The sequence below is a fragment of the Tyto alba genome, unplaced genomic scaffold (assembly GCF_018691265.1).
Source record: "Tyto alba isolate M040663 unplaced genomic scaffold, T.alba_DEE_v4.0 Super-Scaffold_28, whole genome shotgun sequence".
NCBI classification, from domain to species: domain Eukaryota; kingdom Metazoa; phylum Chordata; class Aves; order Strigiformes; family Tytonidae; genus Tyto; species Tyto alba.
Genome location: NW_024881302.1, coordinates 19,059,726 through 19,076,090, shown reverse-complemented (window position 1 = coordinate 19,076,090; position 16,365 = coordinate 19,059,726). Strand labels below are relative to the sequence as shown.

The 16,365-nt window shown below is 44.9% G+C and overlaps 1 protein-coding gene across 8 annotated transcripts in view; it reads right to left on the bottom strand.

Moving 5' to 3' along the window:
- Positions 1–6,032: 6,032 nt before the first annotated feature.
- TBC1D24 (TBC1 domain family member 24) overlaps positions 6,033–16,365 on the bottom strand; it is a 31,088-nt gene continuing 20,755 nt past the window's right edge. For all 8 annotated transcript variants that reach the window (XM_042798397.1, XM_042798396.1, XM_042798395.1 and 5 more), the window contains 5 exons: positions 16,205–16,363; positions 15,182–15,245; positions 12,996–13,091; positions 12,332–12,566; positions 6,033–10,619 (listed from right to left, as the gene is read on the bottom strand). In XM_042798397.1, coding sequence (XP_042654331.1) covers positions 10,465–10,619; positions 12,332–12,566; positions 12,996–13,091; positions 15,182–15,245; positions 16,205–16,363 — 709 coding nt within the window. In that variant the 3' untranslated portion in view covers positions 6,033–10,464. The remainder of the gene's footprint in view (positions 10,620–12,331; positions 12,567–12,995; positions 13,092–15,181; positions 15,246–16,204; positions 16,364–16,365) is intronic.

The window sequence follows — 16,365 nt, the reverse complement described above, 5'->3', positions numbered from 1 at the left end:
CCAGCTCTGTGACTCCTTTGACTTTTGAGAGAGAGAAAAACACTGTCGCCTTTTAGTCCCCTGATGGAAACTGGGGCCAGCCAGGGACAAGCTCAGTCCCTGTGGCATCCCCGCAGCCTGGCCCTGCGCTGGACTCTCCCTCCCGACCACCCTCCTGTCCCCGGGGGGGCAGAGTGCCTGGATACCCACGGCATGTGCTGGGGAAGGGAGGACCCCCCCCTGCAATGTAGTGGGCTGTGATTGGCCTCCAGCCCCTTAACTAAGGTCAGGGCAGTAAATCTCTGGCAAGCCAAACATCTCAAAGCTGCATTTGGTACCTCCTCTCTTTCCTCCCTCCAGGCCTCGCCAGGGCTCTGTGCTCCCCCCGTCCCCCCGTGCACAGCTGGCTCCGCGCTGGCTGAGCACAGGGGAGATGGGGGATGTGCACAGTCCTGGGCCTCTCCAAGGAACATGCTGTTTCTTCCACAAAGAGAATTTTTTTTTTTTTTCCCCATCAGCTGACACAGTCAGGATCACACGGGGCAGCCTGAGCTCAGGAATAGCTCATTATTGAAGAATGCCCATATGGCTACATACGTCTTAGTAATATTTGCCGATGCACAGGCACCACACTCACCCAGCTATTGCTCTGTCCTACTCATCCTCGTGGCCCAACCCTCCCCATTCCCATGCTCGCAGGAAAGCTGCTGTGTGCTGGAGCAGCCCCAGCAGGGCCTGTGGCACTTGGCTCCTCACTATTCACTCACCAGGAGTCATGGGTGAGGGGCTCCCGGCCAAGGTGGCTGCACGGGGGGTGGTGGCCTGATGCTCTGAGCCTTGCCGGGGAGACCCTGGGGACCACACAGTCTAAACCCAGCTGCATGTTGGAAAGGCAGCAGGAAACATTTGTGATTGGGACAGAAATTTTTGGCAGGAAGTTTTTTGTTTCAGTGACTGTGAGCAACCAGCAGTGCGGAAGATTTGTTCAAGATCAGGTCCTTCAGAGAAAACACTGAGTTTGAGGCCAGGGCAGAGCTCAGAGGACACTGCAGGATGGACGGAGTTTGTCCCACGGCCTTGGCACAGCCCTGGGAAGGGAAAGGCGCTGCTGTGGCCGTGCCCAGGGCCACGGAGGGTTTGCTGCTGAACGTGTCTGCTTCTGCTTTGCTAAGAGTGGCATGTTTCTGCAACAACACTGCCCAGTGCTTCAAAACTTTCAAATTCTCCCTCTTTCCTGTGCTCGCAGCACAACTCCTTTGCCCTGGAGGTGGTTGTTCAGCATGTGCCTTTCACCAGCCCCAGCAAGCGTCTGGATTTCACAGCCCTGTGCTGCTGAAAACCTCCCAGGCTGGAGGCACCTGGACCCAGGAAGGGAAGAAGACCTTGGGCAAACATCTCCCAGTCTCACTTAACCTCTGCAAGTTCTTCTGGTTAGTAGGGTGCAGATTAAACATTAAGCCCTTAAAAACATCCTTTGCCTCAAAGAAACCAGTGTAAACGCAGGGCAGGAACTGGTTAGTACGGATGGTCATGAGAGTGTACCCTTGTCGTGTGTACAAGGAAACACAGATCCAGCCTTTGCAAGTGGTTTCTGGCTGCGCAAGACATGGATCTTGGCAGAGGTCATGAAACACAATTCAGGCCAAAGGCTTCTGCTTGGAGCTTGTTTATACCAGTTTACAGGCCAAGAGCCTTCCCTTCCCTTTTCTTTTGGGAGCCCTAGACCCTCTTCTTTGCAAACAGCTCTTTAGGACAGCCCGGGAGCTGGGGCAGGCACCAGCTGGGGGAATATCTGTTCCCACCAGCCAAAGGAGCAGCACATCTCCCCTCCCAAATACAGGCTAGAAATTCTCTCCAAGATGCCGGTCTGAGCTAGAGGCAGCTCCAAAATTGTCAGAGGGTTGAACACCAGGTAGGCAGCCGCTCTGGAAAGAGGGGTGCTTTGACTCTTGCTTGGGAACCTCTACGCTTGCCCCAACCTCCACTTCCAAGGCTGTGTCGAACAGACGTTAATCAAATTTCCTCTGCTAGTCAGTTATTCCCCCTGTGGTTTCCACTTCCGCAATTTCAAAAATCTGTACATGATTATGCTATTTCTCATTAGGGAAGGAAGCTGTCCCAAGAAGACCGACACCCTCAGAAATCCTGAGAGTTATGGTTGAGTAGAGTCTTCCAGTCCTTGAAGCTAAACTACTCCCCTCCGGAGTCAGGAGCTGACGAGCAGGGAACAAACGCAGGTGCACAACCCACAGCGTGGCTGCAAGTGAAACTGTGACTTTGAGAAGTGCTTTGCCTTTATCTGCCCCAAAAGAGTGCAAGATCACACTGCTACGTAGGAGTTGTGGCTGACATTCCTGTAGCAGAAGAGAAAGCATAATGGACTTAGGCATGTAGGTTACAACAACTGGTCAAAATTAGGCAGCTCCTGAGGAAGAGAGTATCAACAAGTACCTCTGTGAGCTGTGGAACTGCTGAAATCAGTTTTCCTCTGACTTTGTCTCAAGAGTGGGTAACTGGGGGGACCCTGTTATCCAACAAGGGCTAGACCCTTGCTGCAGCCCTTCCCTTTGGGAGGCAGCATTAGAGGCTCTCTTCCCTGATCTGTGACACAGGCAGCCAAACCTGGAGAAACTCAGCATCTCTGAGACTTTGTTGTCTCTTCCCCCAATTAAATTTGTGTGCACATGGCTGTGAGAAAGATCCTGCAGCCCTTTAGCTGTGGTGGCAGCAAGGAAGCCTGGACTTCCCTGTTCCATCATCCCCAAGGGTTATTGCTGCTTCCTCTCCTCCAAGTGAGGGGAGTGGGTGGCTGCAGCGTGCTGTATGGCTTGTGGAGACACAGCTGGCGTGCGGCAAAGCTTCTGTGGGTGTTGAGGTGATAGAGGACTGATGCAGACATATCTGTCCTGCCAGCTGGCTGCCACGACTGGCTGAAGGGCACCGCAGCTCAGCGAGACCCCGACAGCCACCAGCCTGGTGCTGCTTGAGCAGGCAGAAGCTGCCCACTCGCTGCTAAGGGCCATCTCCATCGAGCATGTAAGACTGAGTATGCAAGAGGTCAAGGGACAAAATACCAGCCCGGATGTACACCTCTACCCAGCTCAGCAAACACTGCAAACTCTTGAAGTTTCAGTCCTAAACCTCCCTTGAATAAAACTGGACAAGTTGTGTCTCTGCAGGATTCGTAACAAACAACAAACCTCGTTCTAGATGTGTTCTTTGTTGGGCTTGAATTCAGAGCCTCAACAAGATGAGCCTATCAAAGCATGGCATACTCAGACCCCTGCAGAAGGTAGGCAATGCAGAAGCCCATGTGCAATGGTTTTGAAAGAGACTGGCTGCCTGAGGCAATCCCTGCAGCACAGCAGAGTGTCTGACAGCATGAGGGGGGCAGAAGTGGGTCTTCACATTAACCCAGAGGTCTTTAAGGAAGAAGGATTTCACAGCATGAGGAGGAACATTTGAGGAAGAGAAATAGACTGTGCCCCAGCCACCAGCAGTGGGAAGGAGCTGGCTGCAGCCAGCTGGTCTTGCTGAGCTGGTGAAGCCAGTACTGGCGCTGCTCCATCTGCAACATTTGCAGGTCAAAAACATGGACTCCCACTCATTTATGGCAGAGGATCCAGCATCCTGCAGCCTGGGAGGACAAGGCACTGATCACTGGCTCGCTGGATTTACACTCTTCCCCCTCTGGGTTTCCAAAGCTGCCTCCTTCACCCTGTGCCTGTGAGATCAGGAAAAGGACAAGCCCAGTTAGAAGCCCCACCAGTCAACGGCAGATGGAGGGCACGGCCCTTAACTTTGGAGGACAAATTAACCACAGAAAGGGAGGTGACTCACCAAGCAAGCGATGAACTGAAGCTGTGTCAGCAGCTGGGAGGCGTATATCCAGGTTCAGGGACAGCATAGGCAGTCCTAGCGCCTTATCTTCTGTACTTGCATGAGGAAAGTCAGCAACACGTTAGCAAACCAGGAGCTGAACACTCTCAAATATTGCTTGGCTAAAGACTGGATCGAGTTCCCCCGAGCAGCTGTTTGTGTGATTTGAAAACAGAGTCAGAAGTGGACTACGGACACCAGAGCATGGCCAGCCAGTCGAGCCACAACCCTGCCAGCTGCTCACGCAGAGACTCTGCAACCCAAAGCAGCGTTTGGGAAGGGCAATAGCCAGGCAGGTCTGGGAACTCCCAACAGGGTGCTTTAAAAGGCAGGAAAAACTTTGCTGCCAGAAGCAGTCTTGTGCATCAGCTAGTTAGAAAACATTTCTCAAGGAAGCAGGTATATGTTCACATTTACAGAAAAGACTGTGCAGTGAAAATCTAGAAAAAAGGACACAACTAGCAAGAATCCCGCTCTTCTCATACCACAGCAAGACAGAGAACAGCTTTCATTTTCTAGGAGTTAAGGCTCCTCCAGCTTCATTAACTACCAGCCCCGTGAGGCATCACCCATAACGTTCCCATCACCAAGCCATCCAGGCTTGATAAAGAGCTCCCACTACTTGAGGCAATCAAGCATAACATTTTCCTTTCGGGTCTTCAGTCGCGTAGTTTAAAGCAGATGTAAGCTTCAAAACCAGCTGCCTGCATTGCTCAGCTCCTCAAGACCCCTCAGTTGCGTTTTCTGGCTGAGCACCTTTGTTACTAAGTTTAAGGTATTTAAGGGAGTTGTAAAATAGTGATTTATTGTATTTAATGCTAAACTCTTTCACTTTTGGAAAGCAAGTGAAAAAAGCCTATTCATACCCCTTTACCCTACTGCCATCTCTTTTAAAAAAGAAGTGCTCAGCCTCATAATGTTTACTACATTCTGGGACTTTTGGCTGCAAGAATGGAGTTTTTTGGCTATGGAAAGAAACTGACAACCAGGCGAAGGGGAACCTCTAGTGGCCACAGGCTTTCTTTGCAGCAAAGCCTCATGGCAGTGCAGAGCCGGCATGAAAATAATCGGCAAATTGTTTCTGCAAGCTCAGCAATCCCTCTTTTCCACATTGCATTGCCTTAGAGCACAGCTTTGTTCTTGGAAACACCCATTTACAGCAGCACAGGAGGCCCCCGTGTTGTGTAGGAGGTGTATATGTTGGGTTTTGGGGTTCTTTGGTTTGGTTTTGTTTTTTTTTTTTCTTTTTTTCCTCCTTCCTGCCAGGAGTTTCACTCAAACCCCAAGAATTTAGTGGAATTCACTGGAAATTCAAACCACTTTTTTTTTTTTTTTTTAATTCATTGGTCTTTGCCTGCAGAGACTTTCCAAAGTCATTTTGCCTGGAGGATTTTGATATCCTCCAACTATATCAGTAAGTTCCCATAGTTCCCACAAGTCTCATATTTAAGTTTCAGGCGCTGGCAAAGACTAGGCTTGAAGCAACAGGAACATTTATTTAAACCAGTGCTGCTACCTAGAGACACCCCCTTCAACCACAGCAAAAAGCATCTGTGCTGTTACCAGGGACACGGGCAGGGAAGAGATCCAGGTTAAAACCAAGCCATCAAGAGGAACAAAAATACTAGTTTTAAACAAGCAGCTCCACGTGACCGAGCTGCCTGCCTGCCGCTAACAGCCCCATCTGTGCTGGCACAAGGCAGGCACAGCCTCGAGCGAGAGCAGCACTGAACGCAGTGGCTGCAGGACTGTAGCCACGTCAGTGACAGCGTTCACATGCAGAGGGTGCATCAGCACCAGTGGTCTGGGCCACAACTTACGTGTCTTGGTGGCCAGAAGACACCCCTAAGCTCCATCTGAAACCCAGGCTGGGCTGGGGCAAAACACACTCTGGCCTCACTAAAGGGAAGCAGGCTCATTTCAGAATTTGGCAATCTGTATGGTTTTTTTTTGTTTGTTTGTTTGGTTTTTTTGTTTCTTTTACAGTCAGTTTGGCACCTGATCTCAGTGGATGCCTTGTGAAATCTCCTAGAATGGTCAGGAACTGTGCAATTGCCTCACTGTAGCGAAGAGCTCCTGTGAGATAACACATGCTTCAAGGTTTACTTCTCAGTTTCAGCCATGAGGTCTATGGGAAGGAAAATAACTGAATGAAGGACAAAGTCAGCAGCCTCCACAGTCAAACATCTTTTAATATAATCCAAGATTCTGCACAGTAACAAAAATACCATCAATGTAGGGCAGTGTTTCCAATGATATGGTACAAAACTGGTTCAGCAGCACACCACCGCTCATCTGAAGATAAACATCACCCCAAGTAATTCGCACACTCATCTCAACGATGAATAGTCTGAAATTCATGACACAGAGCCAGCAGAAAGGCATCTCAACGTTATCAGCCATGTGCCCAAGCCTCCAATCTATCCAACAGCCAGACTCCAGGTGCCAACTGCAGGAGCTGAGCTCTTCCAGTGCCATGGCTGCAGGCGAGCTCTTGGCCCCCACTGGCCGTGGCATCGGTATCTCTGGGGTGCCTGTGGGGTCAGCGGGCAGAGGAGCTCACTCCCCATCAGAAATAAGGATGGATTTCCAAGGACAAAGTGCACAATTTCAATGCACACGCACAGAGCAGTTGATCAACCTGCAAGTGCCACCCCTCTATGGCTAAACACGTATCGCTATTGGCAAGATATTTAACTCTTTAAAGAACAGTACTGCCTGCCCCTCCAATTTGTCTTCAGTTATTTCAACGTAGAGGAAATGGGAGTCTTTCCCTCCCCTTTGTTAACTGTGGCCTCTATTAATAGGAGGCTGATTAACATGCTTCATCAGAAAAGGGAGCATGTCAAAGTGCATGATCTGTTGGAACGACAGTTTGGGTGCAGTGATGAAGTCTGTCCAGCCCTAGCTGACAGCTGGAAATAGTTCCTGTGGCCTGGGAACAGCTTAGATGCCATTTACAATAAATTCAAGTTTCTGATGTCAGGAGTCTCAAGTTTCTGACTTCAAGAGAATATTGCAAAGCAAAAATGGCTTCTTGGGAAAGCAAATACAATCTTGAAGAAACGTGGTAGCTAACGCCCAGCCTTCAGCTCCCCAGCTACACACTGAAGAGCTGATCAAGCAGCACTGGCACTCCCGCTGACACTGCTGCTAGCAGGACTACAAACTACACCAACAGTTGCTCAGAGTTACAACGTGACCAAAACACTTCACAGCCGGGGTACTTGAGATACTTTTAACTTTCTGATAAGGCGCCCATTGTAGAAATTGTCTTAAAAACATCTGTGGTCTCTGCCTCAAGTTTTGCATGAAACAAAACTGTTGGTTTAATTACCTGAACTTTGATATACACTTGGTCAGCAAGAACCATTAACTACACAGGCAAAAATAAAATGCCTCTTCACTACTGGAAAGAAAACCAAGTCACAACGCTATTCCTCTAAGGTGTCTCATAACCATGACAAGAATCACACATGAGGATTTGCAGATGAAAAGGAACATTCATTTTTACTGAAGTATTGCATGACGATGACACAGCACTGTACAATTCCTCTCGCTAGATTATTGTGGTCTCTTGCTTATTTAGGCTATGCAATTTAATTTAAAACACACATACTAGTCCTGCAGGACACCTGCAGCAGGGTAGTGCTGTATCGAACTAAAGCCATTCCTGCAAACATGTGCCTCAAGTTTGATATGAATATACGGAGTCAGAAGGAGGGTCACCTGGTAACCCTTCTGCCCCTTGCTGTGATTTGCAAACTCATACAGGTCACCACTCAAATTGCTCTGGGCACAGCGTGTGCTCCAAGTGGCTGCAAATGCACAGGCACAGAGCAGCTGCTGGAGACTGCCAGCCGCCCAGCATAACGTCTGTCTTTAAGAATGAACATTTACCTTTACTCCCAAGCAAAAAAATGGTTGGGCATCTAGATAAGCTACCAAAAAGGGGGTCTTCTGTGGACCTTTGCTGCCAGAGGAGTCAGAAGCTGTACTCGTCTGGCACAAGGGAAGCTGAGCTGAGGCCTGTGATTGACTTTTGAAAGACACTCGAGACTCAGATGCCTAAACCTCACTGATTTTCAGTAAAGCTCCTTGGATTCTCACACCAATACCCTGTGATAAACTTCTGAGCAACTATGAGTTATTTCTGATTTCAAGCACCCAAATCCCTGTGCACTAAGAGCAGAGCAGGGAAAGGAACAGCGTTTCTGAGATATGGCTTAAGACATAGTATAGTACTCAGGTTTCGCTGACATAGCTGCATCCAGCAGGGATGGGGAGTGAGAAAATCACATCACCATGGCCAGCTGCAGGAAAGATTCTGCAGATAAAACCCTATTCATTTTGACTGTAATACTGAAGTCCCACAAATCCTGCCAACACACAGCTCCAGGGAATTTATGACAATTTAACAAGCTGAAAATTAACCCTATTGTGTTTTGTTGCTTGGGTGGTTTTTTTTTTTTATTTTTTTTTATTTTTTTTTCCCCAAGGACACCTCAGACAAGCTTGAAAGGGAGGAGATACAGACAAAACTGAAATCCCACCTACATTTAAGACAAGCTACTAAATGGGATATATTTTCTAAATGATTTCTTTTGTCTGAGGAAGCTTATGGGATACTAGCAAGTGCAAAGTGATACAGCTAGCTTTAAAAAAATAATAGAAGGCAGTATCAGCTAATATTTGTAAAAAGCCAGATATGACTGTTACAGATCTTTCCCATCAAAATACGTAAGTATAGCTGAATTATGTCTCCCTTTCCAGTTCAATCAAGCTTACAGTAAACCTATGAAAAGACAGCTGGACAGAATTCACTGAGTGGGAAGTGGGAAGAAGGACCAGTGCCGACTCTCAAACAGGGTGAAGTAATCTAATTGCAAATATAAATGGTGCAAAAGGCATCTTAAACTGCTGTATACGCAGTCTAATATTTCAAAGAGTTATTTTGACAAAAATTCAAAATGGCACCTTAGGAAGCAATTCACATTTTTGCCAAGTTTGTTTATGTACTTTGCAAGAGGCAACACTTTACCAAGACACATGCTTTTTTCATTGATGGCAAGCTAAACAAGCCAACATTACCAACAAGCCTCACCTGTGACCTCTGAATATTAACATGACCCTGGCCAGCCTAGCTGGGATTTTATCGCTATAAATTTTTAATTTTTCCTTTTAATGAACTGGAAGTTTAAGTAGTAATAACATTTCCCCCACTCCAAAGCAATTTTTTTAGATTAACTGCTGAAAAAAACAGCAATTCCTCTTTCCCTTCCTTTTACCTGTTGTGGTAAATCATCTTACTAGCAAATTACCCACTGAACCTTAGATAGCATCCCGTCATATGCTCTGGACTATCTGTCAATGTCTATATACTTCTGCTTCATGTGGGAGTTCTACAGCAGATACAGTAAGCTTCAGATAAAGACACTGGGCAATTGCCTCCAGGCATCACACGGCACAAGGCCTGCTTGCAGAGAACTGTATGAATTCTCAGGAATGAGCAAAAGTCTCTTTGCATCATCCAAACCCTACCAGAACACTGCTGGCAACAAGCGTTACCTTTTTCAGGATCTCATCACTGAGCAGACTCATGATAGGGAGAAACACTGTCACCCAGAGTTCTTCTGGGAAACTCATCCACTTCCAGAATAATATTACGCAGAAGATTTCCCTCCCACCTCCCTTCATTTACTTGTGGGGAGGGCATTAAGCTTCTGTATCACAACACCTAATTCCCCAAACATGATACCAGCACAGTTATTCTCAGATTTAAAGCTCCATTTCAGCTTCCAGGAAAGATGAAGAAAGGAAAGTTTCTGAGCACTGCATATATGCTCTGGCTTTCAGCTGCCTGAAACACGAGTCAGTTGAAGTCATTATACTGATATGGAATAGGAATGTAAACAAAATCAAGCCTTTGAGACATCGTTGTCCAGTCTGGATGCCTTCCTCGGGGGCCAACTCCTCAAACAGATGCAAGTGGAACGTGACAAGGGTTCAGGTGCAAGGAGAAGGATAACTATCAACCATGATTCCTGTGTGAACTGAGGGCTTTCACAACTTAAGAAACGTTATTGATTTGTCTGCACAATATCTGCTTATAATAGGGCAATGATTTAATGAACTACTGTTCTATGTCAAATCTGAGGTCATTCATGTTCCCTGTGAGCAGACATCTGATATTACTGGCTCAAGGCAGACATTAGTGCCAGTGGCACACTGCTCTACAGTACACCTCAGCCAGCTCTGTGCTTCTGAGGAATCGCATCAAGCCACAAATCTAACCTGTGATATGGACTTGTATCCGTTTAGGATGGTTTGAAATCATTACAGTTTCATTTTTACCTAACAACAGTACCTGAATCCAGATCTCTAGAGGTAAAGAGCTAAGGAGTTAATCTGATACATTGCTTCACCTTGACCTATTTTAAATAAAATAAGAGTAAACAACTGAGCCCTGCATTCAAGTGCACCACTCAGTACTTACTAAAAACCACTGAGCCCAGCAGAAATTATGTTCTAACTTAGCTCCTGCATTAGAGTTTGCCTTGGGAATCCTAGGACGAGTGAAAAACTAGATGATTAATGATAGTCACATCAACCATTCATGGTGTCTCTGAAGCCCCACACCTCCAAGACAGATATCTGGAAGCTTTCAGAACACAATGGCTGATTATTGAAAGTATTGCAGTGGCTGGTTCTTCCGTGGTTCAGATCTGCATCGAGGTAAAGAGCCTGGCCATCACCACCTCCTGTGAACAGACAAAGACAAGTGTAAGGGTGTCTGTGCACTCCTTAGCATGGGAAACAGTGTGCTATTGTGGCAAAGAACCAGCGGGATGCTGGGCTGCATCAACAAGGGCATCACCAGCAGAGACAAAGAAGTCATTATCCCACTCTACTCAATGCTTGTCAGGCCACACCTGGAATACTGTGTTCAGTTTTGGTCCCTACCATACAAAAAAAGCTGTGGACAGGCTGGAGAGGGTCTGGAGAAGGGCCACAAAGATGATCAAAGGACTGGGAAACCTGCCATGTGAGAAAAGGCTGAGAAAATTTGGTTTGTTCAGCCTTGAGAAAAGAAAGCTTAGTAGAGACCTTATCACCATGTTCCAGTATTAAAAGGGTGGTTACAGAGAAGATGGAACCTCCTTTTTTACAAGGAGTCACATGGAAAAGATGAGGGGTAATGGGGTACAAGTTACTCCTGGGGAGATTCCAATTGGACATAAGAAGAAAACTTTTCACAATAAGAACAGTCAGTCATTGGAATAATCTCCACAGGGACATGGTGGATTCCCCAACGTTGAACAGTTTTGAGGTTCAGCTGGACAGGGAGCTGGGTCATCCTGTCTAGACCATGCCTTCGCCAAGAAAGGTTGGGCCAGATGGCCCCTGAGGTCCCTTTCAACCCGGTGCTCTATGATTATAAAACACAGTGGAGTTAAAAGCATTTTGATTATCTGTGGGTCTGTGTCAAGATTCAGAAAGCTTACAGTCAGAGAATGCAGCAAAGTGACACGAATTTAGACAGAAATGTGTTAGGAAAACAAAAAGGAAGATTCTCATATTGCTTATAGGGCAAACATCTAAGAATAGATACCAAAACCATCTGAAGAATCAAAAGGGTGGAAATTCTGGTCTACAGCTGGAATCATGTACAATATTAATTTCTATATATCTACTACGCAAGCTTGTATTTCTCTTATTACTATCCATAGTGTAATACATGGTAAATACAAGCGACACTCTTATCTAAGGCTGACAGAAAGGGCTGGTGGGATGTATGCTCAACAGTAAAGGTCTCTGAAATATCTGTGATCCATCATTAACGGTGATTTCTAATTCAGTTACACATGTACTGAAGCTCTCACCAGCCTAGCTGATATGGGAGCAGCCCAACTTATGGCTGATTAGAGCACAGGCTACTAAATGGGAAATCAGCCAACACTTGATGTTACAGAGAAAAATCACCAGGCTAGTTGCTCTCCTAACAAGTGTCAAGTAAAGCTTTTTGTGAAAAGGACAACTATGATTTTATATCTGTTTCCTGTAAATCCCATTTAGGTGACAAATTTACTAAGCAGGCTTTTGCCAAAGTCAGCAGCATCACAGATCCAGTGAAGTTTCAGGAGAATTAACTTGTTTTATAGTTTACCCTGTGTTTCAAAAGCCTCAGTGCAAAGTCAGTTCCTCTCCAAGATCTATTTCTCATCATGAATGAGGCAGTATGAAGGTATGGCTGTGCTTAAAGCTTACGAATTACAATCTTACTCTAAAATGATTGATATGCAAGTTTTCCCACAGAAAAGTTTTGTTGGGTAATAACATCAGGTTTTGGCCACTTTTATCTCTAACTGTAATGATACTGACATACATATATGGTAAATATAGGTGACTCTTTTATGTAGGGCAGATAGGGAGAGCTGGTAGGATATATGCTCAAATTCTCACACTGACTTACCTATAATGATGCATTCACTGCTGCCAGCCATAAACATGGAGGCTGTTTTGGAAGGCAAGTTGAAGTGCCGGGCCGATAAGAAGGGCGAAAGGCGATCTGAGGGGTCTGATGGGACACTGCTGGAAGAAAGGGTGCTGGAAGCTGGTGAGGCATGATTTTTTGGCTCTGAACCAGTCGTGGCCAGTTCTGGGTGTTTTATGATCACCCACTCGTAGCGTTCCACTTCTGGTTGCAGCTGCACAGGGGCAGAGAAGAGCAAAGTTTTAGTTAGTGCAGGTGCACTACACAGAAAGCTCTGCACGGCAAAGAACATTTAAGCCCCCTCGGCTCCACCTGTATGATTAGTGGCAAAGATTAGATCAAACTGTCTTTTAGGCCAGGTGTTATTTTATTTATATCTTTGCTTTTTAGGTGATTGAAGAAATGATGCAGTGTTTTCTGAGTTACCTTATTACATCTTTTCAGAAAATATTCTGTGCAAGGGGAGAAAAAGGGTTAGCACAAAACTGAAAAGTACATTTTCCTCCTCCAAATTAAGAGTTCAGTAGACTTTATACCTAGGAGGGTGCATAATCCAGCCTGTTCAAGTGAAAAGGAAGTAAGAGTTACACCAACAGAGTGGTTCTGCCTTGCTACTGGGTAGCAACAACAGAATTTTACTCACCCTAAATACAAAGCACTCCCCAGTTCCAAAGAAACTCAGCTTGTTCCCTCCTCGTCTGCGCTCGCTCCAGTCAGTTGACAGATAAGCACCACAGACCTAGCACAAACAGCACGGTCAGGGGGCTTTCGTTGAAGAAGAAAGTGTGTTAAACCAATTGATACCAACATTTCAGATTCCAGAACTGAAGGTTTTATTTTAGTTTGATTTTGAAAATCACTGTATCAGTGGATTAAGGCAGCACAAGATTTCAACTGCTTTAAGCCACTGGTGGGTACCCTTAAATCCTATGAGTTTCATAAATTATTTCACATCTCTGAGGCCTTAAAGGAGAAATGTTCCAATATAACCCAGGTACCAAAATACAAATCAATCCAAACTTGAGAAGCCTGACTTCCTCATTTTGGCATCTAAAGCAACAGTACTGTCACAAGTGACAATATGAGCAGTTCTACCTGAACATTTTCTGGTCAAAACCAGTAGCCTTGGTGGCTTTCTCCATTTCAAACTGTAGGTTAAAATCAGCTTAGCTAAGGCAATGCTGAACTACCTCAGATATTTAAAGCAGCCTATTCAAACAGCATGGGGTTCACTAGTTTCCAATAAAGAGAAAACATAGCCTTGGAGGGCTAAGCTTTTCTGTCAAGTCTTTTGTTTGCACTAGAAGAATTTCTCACCACCAGCAATAAGCATCACAGCTAATTGGACACAGACCAAACAATGAAGCTCCAAGAATGGGATGAAAGCAATCCCACTGGTTTTTTTTTGTTGTTGGTTTTTTTTTTTTTTTCCCCAGAAGCTATGGTTAAACAGAATTGTTTTAAGGTACATTTACTGTTTTGCCTCCACCAGCATTACAAAAGCAGCTCCTAGGACAAAATCACCGAAGAGCATTTTTTACACAGATAAATCATGTGTGTAAGCAAAAAGATGGCCCAAAACTCTGTTTGATCCGATATGCCCAAAACATACGGGAGCCAGAAAATCAGAAGGCAAATTTTCCTCTTTCTAAAATGTAACTATAGACATATGAGTAAAGGATGAATGCAATCCTTTGCAAAGAACCAAAACCCACAACCAAACAAAACCCCCATACTTTTCTTCTACTTTTTTGTTAGGATTTTTTTTTTTTTTTGAGGGGTAAGAAATGAACTATACTATAAAAACCAGCATCTCATACAAAGCTAGACTTCTGACATGCTCCAAAACAAGAAGCAAAATAATAAAGAAATATTTTCCCTCTTCCTTACAGATACCACAGGCCATTGGCATGTCAGTGCTGGTTTGGGATGGCCAGAAACAATACACAGAACTATGAAACAACCCGGTGCCTTAGCATTAGGTAGATGCGAGTAAGTGTAGAAATGGGCCTGTTTCCTGGACAGCAATGCTGCAGGAACATAAGCAGAAATGTAAGCCCACAGGCTGCAATATTAGCTTAGCATTATATGCAGAATATTTAGAAGTCACGCACAGTGGCACAGACAACCAACACTCATTACAGGAAGCTCCTATGTGTCCTCCTTCAGAGGTTCTGTTAAGCTTTCTTGTTTTATGCATTTTTTTTTTAACAAGCATGATATGAAGATAATGTTTCTGTTTTCATATTATGTTGTCCAATATTGTCATATGCAGCAGAGTACAGAACCAGTACTCATTAGGTCAGGCACCTGTGTGCATTTCTTCTCAGGTTCTGAGAGCTTTCTTGTTTTATTTATTTTTTTTCAAACAAGAATTAGATGAAGCTAAAACTTTTGTTTCCACATGATGTAGTCCAATATTATTCATACCATTTAAATTCTGCTACCTTCTCTCCTCATATCCTGGAGAAAATGAAAATATCTTCTATGAATTATGAGTTTCTTAACACAATCCCCCAGGCTTTCCCTCTGAATCTGCAATCTGTCCAAGAGCTCAATGAGTTACTCTAATCCATCATCCCACATTACTTACAGAAGAAAGAATAGCTGGCCAAGACCTAGTTTACAAGATTTACCCACAAATGCACAGTCCCATAATCAACAAATGGAACCGTTTAAAGCATGTATTGTTAAAAAACCAAAACTAATCCCCAAGCAATGTCAGGTCCCTTGCTTCTTCATTTTATTATAAACAGTTGTGTGGTGCAATACAGCATTACATAACTGTCTAAAAACCTAATTTAATCAGTTGCCTTTCACCTCACTCACCTCTTTTGCTGTGGTCTTGATGAGGAGAAGAGTTGGTTCGTGTCCCTCACTGTGAGAATAGAACCTGAAGTGCAGAGTACACAAAAATGAGCACTCAGCTACCACCAACTGCAGTTCTTTTCCTCCTCAATGTCAGCCACCACCTCCTCCTTTAACCGATGGCATGGCAAAAAAGACATCTGAAGACTAAGCATATTCCTGCAAATGCTTTCTACAGTCCATTGTAAACAACAGAGTTGAGTGTAAACTAATATTATTAAGCAATTCTTCTCTACTCAGATCTCTGTACAGTTGCTTACACCTCTGCAGAATAACTAAAGGACTACCTATCACAACAGTGGCATTTTACAGCAGTCTGAATCAAGAGAACCTAAAGAAAGTTGTGTCCTGAGGATGATGGCTATCTAAAGAGCTTTTGGTTTTCATAGAAAATAATTATGATGCATTCTCTTTGCTTGCTTTTCCTCACCAGCACACGGGGCTGTGACAGCATACCACTCCCTACCTCGGTACCTCAACTGCAGATGCTGGAGGCATTATTAGGAGCTACAGGATTATAGTCTTCTGTGTCAAGTGCAAGGAGAACTCATATCTAGTTTATCCCACTTCATAAATAATAACAATCACATTAATAGGTAGAAGAATCTCCAGTTTCCACTTCTCTTATTCTTTGGATCAGTTTGAATGTGGTTATCTATCAAAAGAGCCACTGAGTTAAACCATTCATACCCAGTGGGGAATGAACCAGTCTCAGACAAGCATATTCTGTGAACTGATGCAAGTTTGACTCTTCCAATTGGTCCTGGACAGTTTAGAACGGCTTGCCATGTTCTGGCATATGAAGTACCCTGGTCAAATGCTGTAGCCAATAAGAATTTGTCACATTTACATCCCACTGCTAATAATATTCTTTAGGTCAAGTTCTGACTAGGCATGGCCTGCTTTTTGGTCAATCCAGTGAGCAGTTCACCAGTTGCTCTTTTTTGCCCTACAGTAGAGAAGAGCGGGGGAGGTCTTCCTTACCTGCTCAGACTACAGCCATGTTCCAAGGTGGTGAAAAGCAAGAGGGGCTGGCAAAGTGCAAATCGCTCTGGGATCCACGACCAGATATCTCGCATCTCTTTCACACTGACAATTTCAGACTTGAAGTTCTCAGCATGAACTGCTAAGTGCACATTCTGCCT